The sequence below is a fragment of the Tribolium castaneum genome, chromosome 3 (assembly GCF_031307605.1).
Source record: "Tribolium castaneum strain GA2 chromosome 3, icTriCast1.1, whole genome shotgun sequence".
Classification (NCBI taxonomy): Eukaryota; Metazoa; Arthropoda; class Insecta; order Coleoptera; family Tenebrionidae; genus Tribolium; species Tribolium castaneum.
Genome location: NC_087396.1, coordinates 24541041 through 24564503, shown reverse-complemented (window position 1 = coordinate 24564503; position 23463 = coordinate 24541041). Strand labels below are relative to the sequence as shown.

General features: G+C 34.9%; 3 protein-coding genes across 4 annotated transcripts; 2 read left to right on the top strand and 1 right to left on the bottom strand.

Annotated features, from left to right (window-relative positions):
* Nucleotides 1–878: 878 nt before the first annotated feature.
* On the top strand, nt 879–16264 carry LOC663552 (protein Wnt-5b). The gene is made up of 7 exons (XM_969591.4): nt 879–1071; nt 4731–4862; nt 7191–7432; nt 10350–10530; nt 11005–11116; nt 12411–12513; nt 15520–16264. The coding sequence occupies exons 2-7, from the start codon at nt 4735–4737 to the stop codon at nt 15873–15875; spliced, it is 1122 nt and encodes a 373-aa protein (XP_974684.1). The 5' UTR covers nt 879–1071; nt 4731–4734; the 3' UTR covers nt 15876–16264.
* An 856-nt stretch (nt 16265–17120) lies between these two features.
* On the top strand, nt 17121–19053 carry Gint3 (GDI interacting protein 3). Its single transcript, XM_008196991.3, has 6 exons — nt 17121–17262; nt 17319–17760; nt 17822–17976; nt 18025–18270; nt 18323–18480; nt 18527–19053. Exons 2-6 carry the CDS (start codon nt 17403–17405, stop codon nt 18924–18926), a joined length of 1317 nt encoding a protein of 438 aa, XP_008195213.1. The 5' UTR covers nt 17121–17262; nt 17319–17402; the 3' UTR covers nt 18927–19053.
* Nucleotides 19054–19906: 853 nt separating this feature from the next.
* On the bottom strand, nt 19907–22864 carry nito (spenito). Of its 2 annotated transcripts, XM_064355336.1 has the most exons (3): nt 22710–22864; nt 20514–22658; nt 19907–20342 (listed from the first exon to the last, which is right to left on the bottom strand). In XM_064355336.1, the coding sequence occupies exons 2-3, from the start codon at nt 22644–22646 to the stop codon at nt 20316–20318; spliced, it is 2160 nt and encodes a 719-aa protein (XP_064211406.1). In that variant the 5' UTR covers nt 22647–22658; nt 22710–22864; the 3' UTR covers nt 19907–20315. The 2 variants fall into 2 exon arrangements, with proteins under 2 accessions (XP_064211406.1, XP_974651.2); XM_969558.5 differs by having other exon boundaries at nt 19907–22658.
* Between the last annotated feature and the right edge of the window lie 599 nt (nt 22865–23463).

Here is a 23463-nt window from a genome sequence, read left to right as displayed (position 1 = left end):
AAAAAATTGTTTGAAGCTTTATTGGTAATCATAATTATTCCACAGTAATAAGTGGACTATTTTTTACTAAACGCAATTAAATGGAAAATATCTTCGCGTTATAGTTTCATTTATGAATATCTATTATCTACACTTCATCGAGCAGTAGGTAACATCTAACCCGAGAATTTCTTTTAAATGTCCATAAATACCGTTTTATCTCCGTTTCATTGCTTTAGTTCAGCAGGGATTTTCCGATACTCCTTTCTAATAATAATAATTATCGAGGCAAATTGTTATTGCAAATATCTAATTATGAGTTAAATAGCGACATTGTTTATATTTACCATCAATCAATAAGACAGGCACCTTAGCATAACTTATCAATGTCGTAAATGTCCCGCATATTATTATGGGGGTTACTCAAAAACTAAAATAAAAAAAGCAAAATGTAACTTGCTATTTACTGGAACGTTTCAAATACAGTGAAACCTCCGTAAGTCGATTTTTTGACAATTTTTCTACAAAAAAGTAGATAGGTATAAGAAAAATAGTAATTAAACATGTGATATACTGCAATTTTATGTCAATTTTCTTTAGTTTGTTAATTTTATAAATGTTAAATACAATATTCTTCGTGTTATAGAAGTTCTACTGTACATATTTCTTAGTCAAAATCTTTTGGAAAAATACTAGAACTAGTTCTTTCTTTCTTTTTTATATGATGTTTCTCTAAAGTTTGTTGTTTGCACCTAAAACTTGTAATTTAATCGTAATGATAGAAAGGGTTGATGGTCCTTTTTCGGTGAGAGCAAGGAAGACGGCACATGAAAGCTCTTCGCCCAACCACTGCACTCTTCCGAAACTGGATGGATGGTGGGTACGGCTCTTTATTCGTCGTTGCATTCTCATTCAGTTCACGGCGGTTGTTCGGTCGGTGGACAGACAGACAGACGGTCTCTTTGATCAGATAGATCGGTGATTAGGACTCAGATTAAAGAGCCTGTGCTTTTTCAGCAATGCGCCGAACTTTTATGAGTGATGATTGTGTCGCATTTTTTTGTGTTATTGTGGATTAATTTGCCAGTTTAGGTGAGCCGTTCGGAAATTTTACGATTATTTCATCTCGAGCGGAAATTGACTATTTTACCTACAGCAGAGATTGCTGGGCGCAATTTTGCGACTGAATGGCGTAATGGCTAATTGGAGGATTTTGTCAGATTTTATTTCAAACTCATTGAAAGGAATTGGTTGCTATATCCATAATTGCTTTGAAAATTTTGTTGCGAACAGAAAATTCTATTTGAACTGAAGTTATCATAGCAGATTACTAAAATGAAGTATAAAAGTGACTGATATTAAATAATGGAACGAAAGTTTGATTTAATAAACGTATGTCTTGGTTGTTTGTTTCAATTAATAAAAAATGACGAAAATACTAGAAATATTAATAATTTACTAATTATATTAGTCTACAAAAAATAACTTTTTTATGCATGATTATTATAAATTTAATTCTGAAGTGAAGTGTAATAACTAATAACAGAAACTATGTACAAATAAACTTTTTTGTAGTAGTTTTTGTAAATAAATTGATGATTTTACTTAAAACTACTGGAAATATAATTTTTGCGACAATAATTTACAACAAATGTTATAAATCGTTCAGAAACATCAAAAATCATTCAAAATTTCAAATAACATTAAAACTTATTACTTGAACTGGCTAATCAATGTAAATTCCTAGAAACATTGAAGATATTAGCTTTCCCTTTTTATTTACTACGTGAATGATCAATCAGATTTATCGTAGTTAGTTACAATAATTGAGAAAAATTCACAGCATTGTGTAAATAGTTTGATAACAATAATAATCAGCCATAAAGTTCTAAAATAGCAAGTTGTGATAAGACATGTGACAGGTTTCTGGGAAGTACTTGTTTAGGACAATAATAAAATAGGTGTCCCACTGAAAATATTATCGCTTGTAGCTATATCATGACATGAGTTTTAGTACCAATTAGAGTTTAAGATAATTAATCGATTTCCAGTTTTCCAAAAAAATAAATACTTGGTCTTAGGCAAGACACCATATTTAATTATTGCCGGCGTTAATGTTGTAGTTAAAAAGTGTGATAATTATAATGTTTGAGTGATTTTTAGCAGCAACAAGCCATAAAGTGGTAATTCCTGCAATAGCGGTCATTGATAAAGCTGGACAGGTTTATTATTGGTGGCAATAGTAATAATTAGTGCTTGACTCAATAAAATCGATTAGCATTTATAAATTATTACGCTTGTGCCTAATCAGTTGTCAAAATTTTAATTGCCACTTGTAGCTGTGTTTTTTTCCAAAAAAACACGTTTCCATCAAGCGCAGATTTTGCACTTTATAACGTATTGTGTTCCTTTGTAAATAGTCGTGAAACGCACGCCTTTTACTGTCGTTTTAAAAAGTAATAAATCATCTCGAGACCAGAAAAATGATTAAAAGGCTAAATTTTTCAATCAAACGTAAACACAAGGACAATACTGTTAGATCAAAGCCCGAGTCAGTGCTGTTTTAATTAGGCAATAAAATGCCAGCTCATAGTTCTCATAAAGGATTATGTTCTTTACTCCACGTTTGACGTTTCCTATAAACATCACGCGTAAATGCGCTTTTAATTGTCGCAAATTCTAAAAAAGACAACTACTCGCGTTTATATAATACCGCTAGATCATTGACATTCTTCTCTCGTCTGCTGCAAAAATCATTCATCATAAAAATACTCGCGGAGAAATCGAGTCATGAGAAAATTTGGCCGTAAAAGGTTCATTTCATGGTTTTTGAACACGTAAAACAGTGTTTTTGGTAGAACGGAGGAACCGTTTTCGTCTGACGGAAAAATCTCGGAAGCTTGTATTCAATTACAACCGTTAAATTCGTGCAATTAGTTCGTTAGAGCTCAATTTTACTTTCTAATGATTACCTTCTGTAACAAGCGCGTTTAAGAATCCACGATTTTTCCTTACTGTTGTACTCAAAAAATATGTTAATTGGGATCTATCACAAATTTGCATTTACGCATTGTTGATAGAGCTTTCTAGGAATTCGGAACACGCCAATTTATCTAATGTGAAATTCGGCTGTTGGGGTCATCTTTGTTCCTATAAAAACTCGATTAATTTATTGAAAAGGTTTCCATTTAGTTTGTGGTAAGGGGTTCCCATTAAACGACCAAAAAATTGAGGTCACAAAATTGTGTTTGAATTGATGATCGTATAAATTAGGAAAGCGCAGCTTGTATGCTAATTTTATAATTGAAATAATTGAATAGGTGCGAATTTTCACATAAAAACCTGTAAAATCCGTTTTTAAACGTGTTTGTTTGTGTAATACAAAGTGGCTATAAATAATACATCTTAGGAAGCTTCCCTAATCCGCAATTTTTTAAAGCTTTTAAAAGTAGAAATAGTTACAGTATTTCAGCTTTTTAGTTTCTAATTTCTTAATTATATTAATATTTAATATTATTTATTTATACTTATTTTTTTCAGTTTTTCGTTGTTTAACCATCTTATAAATTTAGTTTTGCAATTTCTGAATGTTTTTACTTTGCAGTTCTATGGTTTTTTAATTTCTCATTCTTTCATCAATCACTTAGTTCAATTTCAAAAGTTTTTTAACTTTTCAGTCTGCGAGTGTAATGTTTTTTTTTGTTATTTGTGTATGAGTTCGTGAGTATTCAACCTTCAATGTTTCCTAGTATGTAGCGTTAAAGACAGAATTTAAAATCTCTAATAGCCTAATTGCCTCATTATTGTGGCACAACAATCTACATGCGATATAATTATTTTCCTTTTATTACTCTTTAATACTTGATTATTATAATTGCTGAAGTTATTAAAAAGCTTGTCTTGTTTTTGAAAAGGTAGTAATTGGTTGGTCAGGTGTGCAAGTCCATTAGCCAACGTTTTAAAAAATTTTTTTTAATAGCCGGACAATAAATACATGACCCAAATAATGATTGTTGTGAACAGGTCGGGAAACATAAATTGCGTTAATTATGATTAACACGACCTGACAGCAATATTGCAATGATAGATACTTGGTATTAAACGTTTATTTCTTCTCGGCCGACAAAATGTCACAATTAATTTGATTTCCTTTCGCGCTTTTTCGCCGTTAAATAACTCGAATTCAGATCTTTCTCTGGTTATCTGTGCAGAACGATTTTAATTAATAAAAAGCGGCTGACCGCTGACAATGCATCCTGACAGTGACTGTTACAAATGGTTCCGATTAAACATAATTATCCTGAGAGTCGTCGTAATCGGATAATTGTCCAAGGCTCGAAATTAAGGGATCTTTTATGTACCTTTACGTTAATTAATGTTGATAACTTGCACCATTAATAATGCATTCTTGCTTGATGTTTTTCAGCAATCCGTCAGTATTAACGACTGACGGCCTCTCAACTGCGCGTGCTTTCAGCTTAATGCATCATACAAATTGCATTTTCTACATCTAATCGCGGGATTTGTTCAAGAACAAGAAACCACTCGTAAATAACTCGAGTAATCCTGATCTGATCTGTTAGCCAACACAAGATTTATTAAAAAAAAATCTTGTCCTACTGACTGCGCCACTTAATTTAGAATCGCTTTTAAACTTTCTCTAGTCAGAGTATTTTGGTTTAATGCGTTGTTTGTTTGTCCTGCTGTGCCTAGAAATTAAAATTAACTAATTTGAAGCTTTTACGTTTCAGAAAAATGCGTCTCACGGAGTTGTCCGGGAGAAAATCTAGTGCAATGCAGTTTTTCTATTACATCGTGCTGAGCATCTTCTCCATAAATTCAACGGGAGCAGCACGGAGGTCGCCGATAAACGGCACATGGATGTAAGTTATGTCCATTGACTTTAATGAAAACTTTTATTTCTGTATCATTAACATTTTATGCTTGTGCTAATTGCGTTTTCTTTTTAATATTGTGCAAAGTTTTGTTGGTAAACAGGTCTAAATGCATCATACAAGCAATTAACATGATTCAGATTGACAGCAGATAATAGCTAGGTGGATGTGTGTGCATTTTAATGATTCTAGTTTTTTTTGAGAATGAAAATTATGTTGCCGCTGGAGTCAAGAGTTCGATAAAGCCATTTATTAAATTTTGATAATGCTGTATGTGAGATTTATTTTACAATCGCTCCAACACGCCTGCTGCATTCCGAAAAATCTGATTTTGTAATAATTATTTATTAAGCAAATGCACCTGCATTTCTGATTGACTTTTTCGATTCAGTAACACCGTGCAATAAATCAGCAGCATAATAGCCGGCGAATCTGTAGCAATAAATTCGTAATTGAGGTCAGGCTGCAAACAACTCTTTTAAAACCATTATCAAAATCATATTTTATGAAAGGACACTTTGGTTTTATCGGCCTTGAGTTGTGCGAAAGCTCTCTCAATGAAGTTATGAAAAAACCAGCACTGCGATTCAAATAGAAAGGTTTATTAAGCCGCCAGTGGTCAAAGAAAGCGTTCTGTCCGAGACGAGTTAAAAACTTGACATGCGGTTAAGATTTTTAGCGGCAACTTTGAGCGTGTTATTAGAGTTTGTTAAAACACTCCTTTGATGGTTTTACGACACGTTGAACGGGTGCACTTTTGTCATTGTTGAAAAGACGGTAATTGTAATTTGATATTTAAAATTGTCAGTCGCTCATTAATTAAGAAAGCGTGAGAATTTTCCAATTACCTGAAATTTTGTGTAGGTTCTCACTATCTCAAATAATCTCTGTTGAAGATAAATGGTAATATAATAAGTGACAAGGACTGGGCCTTGCGGTGCACCACAGTGACCATTAACATTATCTAAGTACCCTTTCAAATTGCTTTTGCTCTCACCAACAAAGAAAATTAACATTTCGCAAAGTTTATCATAAATTTTGCACTTTTCATTCAATATCTTCAAAGTCGTGCTCAAACGTTGTATTTCATCAGATGCTCCCGAGATAATTACGTCAAATCATTAAAAATGTAATTTACAATCTGGTGGCACTTATCTTGGACAATGTCAGATGCATTCAAAGATAGTGCGAACTTTATTGCACAAAAGAAAGTTTATTAAATTGTATTAAGCACATTGAAGCTGTCCATGGGGTTGCCAATATTAGTATTCTCTAGGGTCCATTGTTGTATTGCAACAAAAGAGTTTAATTAAGTTCTTTTCAAATTGAATCAATTTTACTATCTGAATTAATATTCAAATAGAATTTATTATTATGTGTTTTGATTGGAAAGGGTAATATCGCATTAAATGACTCAATTATGTCGCCAGCCGTGTATCATCCTCTAGATTATAGTATCGAAGGAATTACCATATAAGATTATAAATGGGCTTGTAATTAAGAAGAAAAGTTTGTTTAATTTCTTTTGAGTTTTATTGTAAATAGAGTTGGGTAATTTAAATTATTTCAAACCAGTGTGTGGCATCATAAATAAAATAGGTAATGAACTGAAGTAATAAATTATTATTCATAATAGCCAACGTTTAGACAAAGAATAATTTAGTGACTTGAGAATTTAAAACAATTCAAGTGTTAATCACAAAACTCACTGTAGCAAAGTTTTATTGGCCTTTATAGGCCTTTTGAGTTGTTAAAAGTGCAAAAAATAAATTGGTTCGATTTTAAGATGTTTGATTTTTGCAATTTTTGTCGCGATTTTGGTCAATTGTTGGTACCGGCAACATTTATCGAGCAATAATTCCAGAACTATTGGAGATAACCCTATGAAGGTTATTATCATTGGAAAGCTCTTTCAATCATCTATCTTTTTCAAAAAAGATCATTGTTTTTAAATTAATTGTCTTCTCGTAAATTGCAAAAATATTGACCTGAAGACTTGAAAAATTTCTGTTGACATTAGCCTCTTCACAACAGCTTCTGTTTTGCTGTAGCAACCCAGCTGTTGACGCTTTTGCATCCACAACTATAAATCAGAAAAGATAATTTCTTATTTGCTTTATTACCGCTACAAAATCTGGTCTATTAGCGACTATGATAGCAGTCTTCCTCTAACCATTACACTAAGTATATTTTATCCACATTATAATAAGTGAAAAAGGATGTGGAATTATTACCCGAGCGTTTTAGCCACTAATTGCAGCATCAGAGGCGACGAACCATCAGTGAATAACCCAGAACTGTCTCACTGTGTTCCAGACGAATGGGCATGATGATGGATGAAAAAATGCAAGGTGATCAAGGACCACCAACATGCCACACACTTCCGGGTTTGAGTCCCGGACAAATCCGGCTCTGTCAATTGTACATGGACCATATGAATGCTGTGGCATTGGGGGCTCGTCAGGCGCTATCCGAGTGTAAACATCAGTTTGAAAATCGCAGGTGGAACTGTTCTTTACTGAATGACGTCAATGTCTTTGGTCCAGTTATAACAATCGGTAAGATAAAAATGTTTTTGTTTATTTAAAAAAGAAGCTGCAAAACAAACACTCGGCTTGAATAAAATCACTCGAGTGTGAAAAGACATTATTAAGGTGAGTAGGTGATAATTAATTTTCGTAAGTACTTCATTGGGACAAACAAGAAGAGGTTTCAAGAGCTCGGTTGCGTAAGGACGGTAAACAGGAAATTTGGGCAACTGCCATATGACAAGACAATTTTTATGTATATTATTATATTGGCAAAGTATTTTATTATTATAAAAAACACAAATTTTTGGGATAGTTAGGCATGCAACTCGGCTTTCTGAGTTATGTTAAAATTTTGCGAAATAATTAAGTGTCTTTCTGAAATTTGACATTTTTTCGTCATAGTATTTTAGTTTGAATGAAAACCGTATTACGTAGTAATTTTTTAGTTCATTTGCTTTAGTTCAAATTAATTTGATTTTTTTTACTAAGGCAAGAACAAAAAGATAAAGTTCTTTGCGTAAATACTCTCAATATAACTTTTTTATTTTATTTTCTTTCTTCTTTCTTTAATATTTCTTCTGCTTTATTATTTTTTTTTTTGAAGGAATAAAAACTACAAGTTTAGTGAATTTTGCTTTACTTTAGAGTGAAATAGCGAAATACAGCGTGTACTTGAAAAACTAACATTTACCAACTAAATTGGGCGGTTTTTCGGTATATGTTTGATGAAATTTTGCGAAATAATTGCGTTATTGAATGAAGAAAGTCCAAATGCAACAAAAAAATGCAAAATAATATCAACTTATTCAATAGAATTTAGAAAAAAAACACTGCATTTTATCTTAAGATGTTTTTAAACGCCCGAAAAGAGAAAAATAACTCACTTTACCATCGGGAGTTTCTATTTAGGTACAATCTGTCTTTCAATTCATTTTAATTAAAAGTAATTTAAAAGAACTATTAAATTTAATAAACAAATCGTTAAGTTCATTTAGCCTAATTATTTTTTGTGTTCATCTCATTTTTATTTTGACTCGAAGAATTTTTAAGTGAAATAAATTCATTAGGTTTTTTTCCCATCTTTCCAGTTTTAGTTGTGCACTTTCTCTGTAACTTTTTCTGTGTTATGTTTTTTAAATGTTTAGTCTTCATTATGCAAAGTTTGGAAATTTTTCATAGAAAAATACGTTTTTATACAACCAAAAATATGATTGTAGTGAAAGTACAAAGTAGATATCTCACGTAAACGTAAAGGTCTTAATAGCATTCACGCAGAGCGCATCTAACACTTCTCCATAAATTTAATTTCTGCAAAGGCAATAAAATTCATGTTATTTGCCAATCCATCAACACCCCATCTGATTTGTATCGACCGTAATTCTTCTTAACAGTTCCTGAACCAGTGACTCGTAAAATTGAAATGAAGATACATTCGATCCCTGTCAAAATTAGATATTGATGCTATTAATCTTAAAACTGAAGGGAGCGACTCAAACCTCCAGAAACATTGTAACTATTTTGTATTGTACTGAAAAAACAAACCACTCATTGTGTATAATTACGTTTTAGTGCTTTCTTAACAAGTACGTAAAATTTTATGAAAAATTGATTTTTTCAACTTAGTATCCAGTTAGTGTGTAGACAACTAAACAGACAGAAAGATGACAGAAGCAGGGCGACTAATCGTATCACACGCTGAACAAATCACGGCCCACTGGATGATTAGTTACGAGTCATTATGCAAATCACCCCCTGTATGGTCTTTAGTGAAGGGCGGTGTCCTAAGGGCAGTCTGTAACGTGTTCAAAATTCAGTAAAAATAAATGTCTTAATGTGGTTTTGAAATGATTTAAAGAGCGGTAATTATGCGAATATAATACCTTATATTGTGGGCAGATACCTGCGTGTAGAATCTGAGACGTAGAGGTTTTCAGCAGTGATTATTTGGTGCATTAGAAGCGCACGTTTGCTTCATTAAAACAGTATAACGGTTCGCATCCTGAGGATAAATTAAAGCCTTTTCTCTACTAAAAAGGGTACAGTTACGACATGAAAGGGGCTGAATGTGTATACTTCTTTCAGATCCAAGTGATATCTTTATTTATGCCAAGAAAGTAAGAAATGTATCAATGTGAATTAAATGAAAACAAAAAAGGTTTGGTTTCAGGTAGATTTGTTAAAAAAGAGTTGAAACAATACTCACACACATTTAAATCTTCCAATAGAACACAGACCACCCAATTTTGTACCGGATCAAGTTACAAACTAATAAATACACCAATGTTGCGTAGAAGAATAATTGTTCCTCACATATATACTTAGATAAAAATAAAAAATGTTTTCATTATTTAATGCCATCAAACAGAATTTATTAAAAAATTGATTTTATTGATCTTTTTGAAAAAGTACGGACAATTATCCGAGTAATTTAAGAGTATTTTTCGAAATAAGAGCAATTTTGATTGTCCCCGAATTAAGATCAGTGTAAATGATAATAATACGCATATTGATGTCTAAGAAATTATTTTCAGTATCTACAAGTTGTCTCAGAATAATTTTTTTAATTAATTCTTCAGTTTTAAATCTATTACGCATAAAATTATTTGCATAATATTCATTACATTCATGGTATATCTGTACTAGCTTTCACGATTGACGTCTTTTTGATATCTTGCCACAAATAACATAAAACATTATTTCTAATAGTTACTTAAACCAATAATTGAAATACATAATTATCTAAATCAAATAAAGAGAATTGTTTATACGGTTCCCTTGTGTGCAGAAAGTATTGGTAATGATTTAACAGAACCTCAATAAAGACAAAATAAAACTGGATACAATGTTCAAGTTAATTTATGTAAGAGATGAAGGATTGGATCTAAAGAAAATGATGATAAATGACCGTCACGATGATGATGAAGAGATTATAATTTTTTTTCAGCTAGCCGCGAATCAGCATTTGCACACGCTCTAGCTTCAGCCGGAGTGTCTTACGCCGTTTCAAGAGCTTGCAGAGATGGTCAACTTGCATCTTGTGGATGCTCAAGAATGGGACGACCAAAGGATTTACGAAAAGATTGGGTATGGGGCGGATGTGGCGACAATTTAGAGTATGGATACAAGTAAGTAACTGTCAGGAACAAATCAAATCAAAATACGAAGAGAGAAATTTCTACTAGAAAAAGTACAGTCACTAATTGGCAAAATAACCAGATAGTTTATAAACTAGTCAAATTAACATATTATGTTTGCAATTTAAAGGGTGTCGTTTATTTTGACGGTGCTTGTACGTACTTTTAAATCCCTTAGTAGTTACCTGACGCACAGTTGTCTGTTCTCCACCGGCAATAATTCATAATCGAATAAAAGTCTCAGACCTTCTAGAAAATCTCTTTTCAGCTGGCTCGCGATTCGCTCCGCTTGAAGCGCCCTGTATAATAAATGTCATGACCACCCTAGACGATCTGTCATCCGAAAGCCGCGTCGAATTTGTAATCCCTCGCTTGCATGCGATCTCAAAAACAGTATAATGCATCCGGAATACAGATGATTATTATAGACACTGTGCTTTTGTAACTTGTTTTTTTTTGTTTCAGATTCACACAAAACTTTGTAGACGTTCGGGAAAAGGAACGCAAATTTAAGAGAGGATCCAAGGAGCAAGGACGCAACCTTATGAACTTGCACAACAACGAGGCTGGGAGAAGAGTAAGTCATAAATCATCAATTAAACTACTGTTGGATTTTAAAGCCGGCTTCCAGTTCAATTTCGTGGTGAAATGCATAATAAAGCCAGTTTGCATTCTGATTGCATTTTCGTTTTGGTGGCGTGATAATTTGTTCTTTATTAATATGGAAGGCTGCTAATAAATGCCACTTCATTAATGTAGATGCATTGCATACATTCTAATAATTCGCGGTTAAAGTATGGCAAAAACTCATCTCCATGCAATAAAACTACAATGTTATTCTGGTGCTAGATACTTAGGCACTTGGAATTAATAGTCTTTTCGTCTTGGATCATTCTCTGCGAATGTCCATACATTACCAATTTTATGATCTTCTTCCACATCATTACTTACAAATGCAAGAAGTTGTAAAGGCGTTTTCCGATTTTTTTCAATTATGAAATATTTACATACTTCGCTACTGACCGCTACAGAACACCCAGACACAGCAATTATCATCATAAAACATAAATTGTTAAGTATTGTGATGTAATCTCGTGTACAAATCATAAGTTGTTTTATGTAATACGTTTCGTTACATTTATCACGGAACACAAAATAAATTTCTTATAGAAATTTTCTTAGTGTGTGGCTAGAAGAGATCATTAAAAATCGAAAAAATTATTAGATAGCTTGAAAAAGGTGATTAATTAATCTTCAAAATACAGAGCGTTTCAAATCAGTTCGTGATGGTGTGTCCAAATTTGTGTCATGCGCTGCTCCATTAATTAAACATAGTTTAATTGAAGAACATTAATTAAACAAATCGCATTAAATGGAAAGTTTTTGCTTGATTGTAACTGGTGAATTTTGTTCTTCAAATCATTATTACAAAGCACAAATTTACATTTGAATGTATTTCATTTGAAATATAAAAAGGTAATTATTTTTTGAACATATGCCATTTGGAGGAAAGTTCTTTGTGAGCCAATTGTTTGTTCAAGAGTTGCTTTGAGCACCTCCTCTTCATAGTTTCCTGTGGAGGTTTAGTACTCTCGGGTCAGAGTTATCGAGTGGTAATTATTTATCGCATCTGCAGATGTTATCTACGAGTTTTATTTGCTGAGATGCTGTGTAAATTTATCTTATTGCACCCTTCCTAATTACAAAGACGCGACTTGTTTGCACAGTTTGAAAAAAAATTCCTGGGACGTAGGTAGGTAAAATATGCGACTGTAATGGTGAATAATGACTTTATTAATAAATGATGGCTATAGTTTACTCGAACACTAAAGAAAATATGTACACATGCTTAATATTTTTACGATTTTCAGGCAGTCATCAAGAAGTCGAAAGTTACTTGTAAATGTCACGGAGTGTCAGGTTCTTGTTCTTTGATAACTTGCTGGCAGCAACTCGCCACGTTTCGAGAAATCGGTAAGTACTACTACAGGATTTTTATTCGGCTTTTCATATTTTTTAAATATAGTGGAACCTGTCGCCACAAAAAAAACGAGTTATCGAGTTTTCGAGATATAAGATATTTCTTTTGTACTCTTATATTGTTTTATTTAAAACTATAATCGATTAAAATACATAAATAAGCATAAATGTGTAGTATATGTTTAAGTTAATAAGTTTTTTTTTTAAATTTTGTAAAATATTGTAAACAGACTAATATCAATAATCTAATAAATTGGGTCGAAAAGAAATTTTTTTTCAGCACTTTTTCAGCATAAATCGCAAGATTTAGTGAATTGTTGTGCATTTCTAAGCTAGAAAAACGTCAAAAATTTTAAGAGTTAGAATTTTTTCGCGCTTTTAATAACGACTGGCTTTTATTGTACAGATGAAAAGCAATTTGAAAAGTGGATTTTTTCCGTAATCGTGAAATTCAAAGTCCATTTTCAGCTGCGTTATCACAGTCTGAAATCTTGTCTGGCGGTTTTACACGATTTTTATCCAGATTGCCTTTTACAGTCCGTTTTATGGCATACTCACAGATAGCAATAAAGTCGGAGGTGACAGGTGAATTTCCGTATTGTGTGAGCTTTGTGTTGTGCTTTCTTGTCTGGTACATGTAGTTTTGGGCGTTTGTCTGTGGACAGGTCAAAGGTTGTTACAAGTACCAATGCTTCGAGCTCAGGCCGTAAATAATTACACACTTCTAACTTATTGTGTGGAATAGTATTAAATTAAATTTAAATAACCATTTCCAATCCAAACGTGTGTAGGTAAATCATTTTTCCGTGTGTTGTGTTGGATTTTAGTCATGGTATTGTGTTATGATAGCAAACGGCAATTATTGATTTGGTTTAAACATGCGTTACATAATCCCATATCTAATCCATTAACGATAGACATTGTTCTTTAATTTTTATTTTCTTTCAATTTTAATTTATTACAGTTATTTTGTGGTTTTCGACGACTGAAAAACGCATACACAGTAGTCGTTGGTTTCTCTCGATAAATATAGGATGCACAAGTGATTGAGTTCTTTCAAGCCGAATTGAGTTTTTCGTTGTCGTAATAAAATTACCATAATTGCGACCACTACTAATAGCAAGAGCATGTAATAATTCAGCGCGTTGTAATTTATACGATAAATGTAGGCATCATAAAGCCAGATATGTCAGTGAAATTACAGGGCAACAAATCGTGATTAATAATTATGAAAATTACAGTTATTTCTCAGGGTGGACATCTTATCATTCACGAGGGCCACACAACAAAAGCCAAACAAAGTGCCAACATTTGTTCAAAGACGTGCAATTAAATTACAACATGTTGTAAATGGATGTTTACACACAATGAAATGATTTAGCGATGCTCTAACTCTTAAAAAAGCCAAATAACTATTTTATATAATAAGAGCGCTTTCACATGATCTAATACAGTTGATTATGTATTGTATGGTAATGTTTAGTAATTTTATCAAACCACTCAGAGCAGTAAAAATTAAAGGACTTTATTTATAGGTCTATTCAAGTCGGGTTTTTTATTCTGTTATGGTAATGCATTCATGTTAATTACTATTGTCACAAATGCAGATTCCGAACATATTCACACCCCTTAATTACAGCACTACCAAAAGGGCCATGAATTCATTAGCTTTACAAATATTTGTTTTGCTGACACTTGACATCGACCTACAACGAAATTAGCAAATTTTTTGGAAAAAATACAGTTCTTCTGTCATAAACCATTCAAAAACTCTTGGCTATTTTATCAATTTTTCGTGCGACTACTTTGTAAACAAATTTTATTAGATTATTAAAATTCTACACTCGCATATTTGTCGATTTTTACAAAGCAAAAATTTCGAAATCTTGGCTAAAGGAATGTGAAATTATTTAACGAATTTTTCTCAAGCGAGTAGAGGACCACATTTTTCCGTCTGCTATTTTTTTAGTTTGAAAATGACTGTGACAACCACAATGCCATCTTAGATAATCGTACAAGTAACCTGATCGGTCGCTTTATTCAAATTAAATAAAGATGTTGTATATTTTACATGGTCGATTGCTTTGATAAACTGCCTTTGTAATATATTCGTAAAGACCTCACACGTAGGCGATTTTCTTGCATTTTGCATCATAACAATGCTTCTATTTGTCCCCATCTTAATTTCTGATTTACTATCATTATGATGTCGTCAACTAAATTATCACTTTCACACACTTGGAGGAACTACTATTAAAGAATTTTTCACTGATAAAATCTTATGACACCTTAAAAAAATATGATAGGCCTAACGAAACGAGTGAAAGCTCCTAACGAAGCTCAGCTCATATTTGTAATTAATAGTGACATAATAAAGTATGTAATTGATTCGGCGATTGCTATGTGTGCATACACAGTTTACCACTTTGAAATACGTTCGACGTAGGACGACTATTTATACTTTTTATTTCAAATTGGACTGTAACAAATGCCTTAATGGATGCTTAATTACTACTGCTTCGAAATTAGTTGCTGCCCACTCACGTTTCCCTTTTGGTTTTGATTGATTTATCAGGTTGTTACGAAAAATTGAGCCACTTTTTCATTTTATCATAAGGAATTATGCAAATAAGTCGTTACCATTATTTCAAAAATTTCATATGTAAACCCTGACCTGCCTCCGCATTGCATAACTTTCCAGAGAAGACCCAAGTGTTTGGATTCCACTATACCTACAGTTGTATAAACACCTACTGATATTTAATTAAAAAAATAACTTGAGTGCTTTGTGCTAACTATGTCGTCTTTGCAATTAGTTAGTGCTTTAAATTTATTCTCAAAGTTTTTACGGTCTTGAAGCCTAACGTACTAATTTACAATAACTGTACTCAAAAATTCACAGTTTGTGCTTTTTTCTATGCTGTTTTTGAGCGTGATTTTGTTAGAACAGAACGATAAAAAGTTCAAAAAAAGTTTTGTCATGAATTGCAATTTTTTCAGGCGATTATTTGCGTGATAAATACGACGGAGCTACCGAGGTGCGCATCAACCGTCGTGGACGTCTCCAACTCCGCGACACGCGTTTTCGAGTGCCCACCGCCTACGACCTCGTCTACATGGAGGATTCCCCCAACTATTGCATCCGCGACGAACGCGTGGGTTCCTTAGGGACGCAGGGCCGTACTTGCAACAGGACATCACAGGACCTCGACGGTTGCAACCTTTTGTGCTGCGGTCGCGGCTACAACACCCTCAAATCAACGATCAAGGAACGCTGCCACTGTAAGTTCAAGTGGTGCTGTGAAGTCGAGTGCAAGACGTGTGTGCGATCAGTGGACGTGCACACGTGCAAGTGATTTGTACTTGTACATACATACAAAGAAAAACGACAATTGTGAGTGTTCATGGTTTTTGTCTATGCTGCTTAGTGGACGTGGACATCAGTGACTTGCGTTCAAATGGGTTTTAAGTAACTAAGTTATTAATTTATTTGTTGATTTTATTTCGTTTGTTGTGTAGTTATTTTTAGGGTTTCTACGTTCAGTATTCGTCTTTTTACGCTTTATTTATTTATTAAGGATGTACAGGATGAGTAGCTAGGTATTGCTTCTTTAGCTGTTTGCAAGGAGTTAAATCAGCGATTTTATTCATGAAATATTTTTCTATATGCAAGTAGGATGTATTGTAATGTATCTATTATATTTTTGTATTTATGAAAAAAATATTTAGTTATATTTACTAATAAGTGTTTATTTATAATTATCACCAAACCCTGTTCAATTTTTTGTTCTGTTTGTTTGTAATTTTACTGAAAAAAGACTGGTGTAAATAATTGCTCCTTTAAATTTCCTGTGTATGACATTTTTATATTTACATATTTTCTAAATACATTTTTCATGTTTTTTATTTTCTCAAGTATAGCAAAACTATTCGAAAAAGTGGAACAATTTTAATCCTTACCTATGCAAAATGATCCGGGTATTCGATTGGCAATAAAAAAATCGCCAAATTCCCAATAGTTTTTTTTAGTTATGAATTATTATTTATACGACCGAATTTTTTTGCATTTATTTGCAATTTTCTCGAAAACTAAAAGTCGGAGAACAATAATCTTTTTTGCAAATGATAGATAATTAAAACAACTTTCCATCGATGATAAATTTTATAGAGTTAATTTCTAACTTTTCGGACTAACTATAGCGAAAAAAAAACGTAATTTATTGCGAAAGAGACAAAAAAATAGCATTTTTTTAAATAATTTTGCCATGTCAAAATTTATCAATAAAATTTTGTGGCATCTATACGTCGGAGGATAAACTAACGCAATAGCAAGCATTAAAGAGTTCTGCTTTAGTAGCAATGTCAAGTCAGTGTTGCCAAGCTTACACCAAATGTCATTATTAATCACTTGTATTTTCGCTTGCAATGACAGTTTTCGGTTTGTTCAAGTGATGAACGAATTATTCTACAACATCCCCACAAATTCATCATTTCTCGATGTAATTTACCTTTACTGGAACACGCTAAACGTGTATTTATTCGATGCGATAATAATATTGCGCAACAACAAAAACAAAAATTTATTATCAATTTTTGACACTTTACCGGACTCGCTTTATTTTGACGAATTTCAGTATTCCCTCTTAAAAACACTTTTCTTCATCCTATCGGTGAATTTAGTGTTGATTTTCATAACCTGGCGCGTGTACGGTAAGCGAATCTGTGACCGTTTTATGAAACCAGGTGAGTGAGTCAAAACCGCATGAAAAATTCAGGTAGGTGATATGACAAATTTACAGCCACAAACAAGGCCATCGAGGAGCTCAAAGCAAGCGTTTCGAAGCTTAAACTACCAAAGGAGCACACGCCTCGAATATAACACGATGGCGGACAAAATAAAAAAATTCTTCGCGAAAAAAAAGGCCGATGCCAAGTTTAAGTTGGCAGGGCCGGGGCATCGTTTGAATGAGTCCTCCACTGCAATAGTGGGGCCCAGCAAGCAAAAACCAGCCTATGTGCCCCAAAGGTCACAGCCTAGCGATGCCACAAGGCAAGCAGCTGATGCGGCTTTAGCTAGGCTCCAAAATCAGAGTAGAAATCCGAATTTTAACACGTCATTAGCTGCAATTCAGGCCCAAGTCAGGCGGGAATTAGAAGCTGAGAAGAAAAGTACAGAACCGGTGGCACCATCGGCTCCTGTTCAAACTAATCTGGAGACTTCGCCCCATCTTGCAGTCAAAGGTAAAAAGTTATTTCCCACATCAAACTTAATTTTTATTTTCTGCGTAACTAAACGTTTCAGGGGTTTATTTTCGATGCCCCTTAATTAGCGAAGAAGTGCTCACCAAAGATGAATGGAAGGTGAAAATCAAAGAATTTTTGTTTGAACAACTGGAAGAAGAGAGAGGTTTAACAGCCTGCCTTATTATCCAGTCTTGCAATTACAATAGAAATAAAGTAAAGTGTAAATTTTCGTAATTCATTTGTGACTAAATCACTTCATAGGTGAAAGAATGTGTTGATGTATTAGTCCGCTATCTAGACAATATCATCGCCAATCCTCAGGAACCAAAGTTTCATAAAATTCGGTGTTCAAATGCAACATTCCGAGATAAAGTTTTGCCGGTTTTGGGAGCGACTGATTTTTTGTTAGCTGCTGGGTTCCAACAGCAAGTTCTGAGTCACAACGGCAGTGATGAAGAATTTTGGGTGTTTGATGAGCAAAATATCGAAAGTCTTCAAGTTCTAGAGGTGATTTGTAATAATCTGGCCAAAAATTATTGGCAACAAAAAAATTTTGTAGCTTCTTCGCGAAGCATTAAAATGCGAAGATAGAGTGGAGTTAGAATTAGATCGTAATATTCAAGTGTTGTCACCAGCGCAAGCTGCCCAAAGGATAGACTTGCCCCAAGAATTTTACGCCCTAAGTCCTGAAGAAGTCAAGAGGGAGCAACAATTAAGGTAATTGCTGTCAAACTTGTTCTCTTGTTCTCATTTCTCAAAACAGGACAGAAGCAATGGAAAAGCAGATGCAACTAAGGACCAAAGCAATGCGTGAGAAAGAGGAACTTCGCGAAATACGCAAATATAAATTCGCTTTGATACGAATTCGATTCCCAGATGGTCTCTATTTGCAAGGAACTTTTTCAGTTTATGAAAAATTCTCCGAAGTGCTTGATTTTGTTCAAGACAATTTGGAACATTCGGGTTTACCGTTTGTTCTCACGTCGCCAACCGGCCACAAATTCGAAGAATCAGATAATGAGATTTCTTTAGCACAGTTGAAGTTGGTTCCAGCGACGATTTTGACGTTTCAATGGGATGCTTCAGTGGCTGATGAATTTGCAAGGGCAGGAAATACAAGTTATCTCAAACCCGAAGTCATGATGTTGATGCAACAGCTGTAGCTTCTATCTCACTTTACATTTATTACTTTATCACCTATGCTTGGATTAAATTTATGCTGTTGATATTTATTATTACTGCGTTTTCAGATGTATGATGTATATTTTACATTAAATTATTTATTATGAAGGTTTAAAAGAGTTTTATTTTTCGGAAGGAATCAAGGTTATTAACAACAAAGCTTAGCTGTAAAAATGTGTATTTTGTTACCAAAAAATACAAAAATGATTGCAATGAAAAACCATTGATTGATTGGGATTTTACTATTTTTTCGGGTAAAATACAATGTTGGACAACCTTAAATTGATTGTTTTTACACTAATTTAAAAAATCTGCATTTTGAAATCCATAACTGCTATTTATTCTTTGAATTTCTGTATTTTTTATTTATTTTTCTTAACCATCATTTTATTAATTGAAGTGCATACAAAATATCTATTGAAAAATCAATTTAATCTTTTAACATTAAAGAAATACTTACCCTGACTACAAATACTACCCTCAATATGGTGTAGACTGTTCTAGGTACTTAAAATTGTAAACTGTTACTTTATAAGTTAGTTTAAATTAAAAAAAAACTTCTTTTACTGAAATTATGAGTCCCGCTTATGGGTTGCTAAATTACTTAGTAAAGCTGGAGGAACTTACCAATTGGCTATTTGCTGAAGGTAGAATGATTTATCCAACTTAGAGTTTTTATTAACGAATATGACTGTGTACAAGTTTAAAAATATGTTGAAAACACTATTCACAAAAATTTAGTGTTCTCACAATGTTCAACAACACGAAAAATTTTGCTCACTAAATTCGAATCACTGAACTCGTTTAATTCCAAATAAAATGAGAGAAATCCAATTAGAGAAAATCACAGCCATTAAATTACGTTTTTCCACTACTACGAAAAGAAAACTCCGCGCGAAATTTGGACTTTGTGCACATTCACACTCACAAGGAATATTTGAAGAACAGAACAACACAATCGTCTGAAAGAACTTATCTATTTGCACAACACTATTGAACATTTTATAACCAGACAGGAGAAATGATTATAGAAGACCATACTTCCTAGCCACTGATAAGTGTCTTAACACTACATCACAATCATTAACTTGGTTTTATTTTGAAACAATCTTTATAAAGAGTAACTATTTGCACAGAACACTACAACACTGTAGTTAATTGTTTCCTTTTACAGTCCTTTCACATAACAACAGATAAATCCTTACAGAATGTTCCACTAATACAAATGACAGATACTATGAGAAAGAACTGCAACCACTTAAACTAAATTCACTTCAGCACTAAATCAAGTTACAGAATATTTTCAAAGTTCACAAAACAAATTCAGTAAGCACTTAAATGATAAAGCATCATCATCATCATCAACACAATCAACATCGTTGTTGATCACCAATTTCCTGAAAAATGTACAATTTGTTTAAACTGTCAACAAAATTAGCCAGTGTAGACCTGGAGGGGGGTAAAAAAAATGAGCTCTACCTCATAAAATAAGTAAAAAAAAACAAAATAATAATACAGTATAGTCAACGACTATACAGTCATAAAAATTAAGCAGTACCACCACGTACCACAACAATAACCAAATGATCCTCCTTGATCGCCTCCTCCGACAGATTCGGACACGTACGTTTAAGCAACTCTGTCGAAAACGCACACGGCGGAAACGAATACAAAACCCCTGTCGCTTCCGTCTCCTTATTCAACAACGAAATAACCCCAGCTGCTTCCTTCTGCTTCAAATACGACACCAAATTCCTCAACGGCCTCGTCTGCACCGTACTATCATCATTCGTGACCGACGCCGTCGACCCCGCCAACCCCAAGAAAATCGCATGCGAACTCGCCCCCGAAATTCTCCTTTGCACATCCTCCAACTTTGGCTGATCCAACCTCAACCTTTGCGTAATCCTCAGCTGATGTTTTCCATCCTCGTCCTTCATCAACCCTTCCACAATATCCGTATCGCCATCAATCAAATGAAACTTGGCCGGAAACAGCGAATTCTTCAAAATCAAAGCACCTTGCCACACTGTCGTACACTTCCGTGCCACTTCGGGGAGAGTCCGACTAGATGCGAGCAACCCAGCTCTACGAGACCCATTATCCGAATCCGAATCAGGGGAACGTCTCGGTGACCTGGACCTGGAGCGGTCAACGGAACGGCGGCGTTCGTATTCGGGGCGTGAGCGCCCCCATTCATCTTCAGTTGTCTCGGGGTAGCGGTAAGGGCCCCGGCTGCCGGCGCGGCGTTCGGGGTAGGCAGCACGACCCCTGTACCCCCGGGTGGCGTAGTCGTCGTAGTCGTAATCGTAGTCAAGGCGGCGGTAATCGAGACTGTCTTCATGTCCAGGATAGGGGGGTTTAGGTCGGTAGACGACTCCCGGTGTCACGTCCGCAAAGTCAGTCCTGAGGCGACGGTCAGGCCCCCCAAGTGGGGCTCCTCTCATTTCCTTCACAGCCGCTTGTGCTGCATCGATACTGTCGTACAGAATATAGGCTTGATTGTCGCCCTTGACGTAATCGATTTTCTTGATAGCCCCAAAACGATCAAACTCACGTTCTAGTTGGGGGACTGAAGTCCAAGGGCCAAGCCCCCCAACCCAGATACGTGTAGTTGGGGTTGCTTTCCCGTAACCAATTTTACACTGGAACTTTCCGATGTATTGACCTGATAATTCGACTTTAGCACGGTGGGCCATATCAAGGGTGTGAAACCGAACGAAAGCAAAGGCATTGCCTGTGCCAGGTGGTGGTCTCTTGATATCTATATCTTCAACAACACCGTAACGACCGAAAATGCGACGCAACTCTTCTTCTGTGATATTAATTTCTAAATTACCGGCAAATAACGTACGAGTCGCTAACGGGTCATCTTCTGGTTGAATGTGGTGCAAATAATTCGGAAACTTGTCTTTTTTATTCTCTGTTTTTTCAAAGGGGGGCCTTGGGACCGTATGTCGTGGGGGGCCGTATCCATGACTTGGGGTTAAATGTGCCGGGTGATGAATCGGAGGCCTTGCCAAATACTCATGAGGAGCAGGTAAAGCCTCCCTGCGATAATCTCTATGTACTGGGACCCCTGGCGGGGGCCCGTAAGCCCTATCGTACCGATCAACCCTTAACCGTTCAGGTGACCTAGCATAATAATGCCGATCATACTCTGGTGTAATAGACCTGGGGCGACTCCTATAAATATCACTTGACCTGGGCACTTCATACACAGGTTCAACAATCGCAACTTTATCATAAATAATAATCCGGGGTTTCCCGTGTTTGGCATCACGTGCATCCTCCGGATTCCGGAAGCACACATAAGCTACGCGTTCATCAACATCATGCGATAGTCTAATGCTCAGATCGCCGTATTTTTTGTACTCTCGATAGAGCGTGTCTTTGATCACTTCATCGCTGGCTTTGGGGTGTAGGGCGCTGACGCAGAGCACTTTGTAAGGGTAGGCGCGTTCAGGGGGGCGCAGATATTCATCGCGATGCGGGCTGACATACCTGGGGCGGGGGCTGGGCGAGCGATTGCGGCTTCCACGACGGCGGACGCGTTCGGGGGTTAGGCGTTCGTCGGAGCTGTCGTCGTACCGGCCCATGCTTGAACGGGAGCGTTTGCTGCGTGGGGGCGTGTCGCGGTCGCTGCTGCGTTTCATGTTTTGGATGCGGACTGTTATTTTGTCTCGGCTGGAGGCGAGCATAAACACTAACGCCTGCAATGGAAACTTACAGCGGGGTGTGTGTGTGTGGGTGTGGGGGCTTACTTAGGGGCACAATAATGAGTTTTATCACCATTTACTGAGGTGGATGAGTGCTGCGTTGGGGCATCACAGAAATGGAAGCGAATGGTGGACAATATGGCGGATGTGACAAGGCAAAGTGGTGGTACGCAGGCGTGGGATGGAATTGGCGAAGTCCGGTCAAGTTGAAACGGTTTATTCAATGTGGCCAAGTTTCAATTTAAACGAATTGCTAGTTACAATAGTACTTACTACTAAATCTACGTTTCTGGTAGAAAATCTAAGTTTTATAATTTTATACATTATTATTTGAGAGTGTCGGACAGATGCCAAATGCAAGGCTGTATTATTGGTTATCTACATTGCAAAATTTAAATTATTGAGAACTCAGACATAACTCTTCCTGGCCTAATAAATTGTTCCGAATAAATTATATTATTATTTAAAAAAACATACAGACATAACTAAAACAAAAACTATTTTCTCATTAATGTATAATTTTATGCAACCTAATGAGACCAGCATTCGTCAAGACAAATAAATTTTAATTTAACTTAGTGCAGTCAAATTTTATTCACACCCCAAACTTATTTCAAGTATTCTTGTTCCGTGACTACTAAAAGTATCCAAATCTGAATGATTATATAAATACGGATTAAATTCAATTAAAATATTGACAAAAAATTCGTTGTTTAATTAGGATTATTTTCTAATGAATAAATTTGGAGGAATTGTAACATTCTTCAAAAAAAAATAGCTGCATCAGAGTGATGATTAA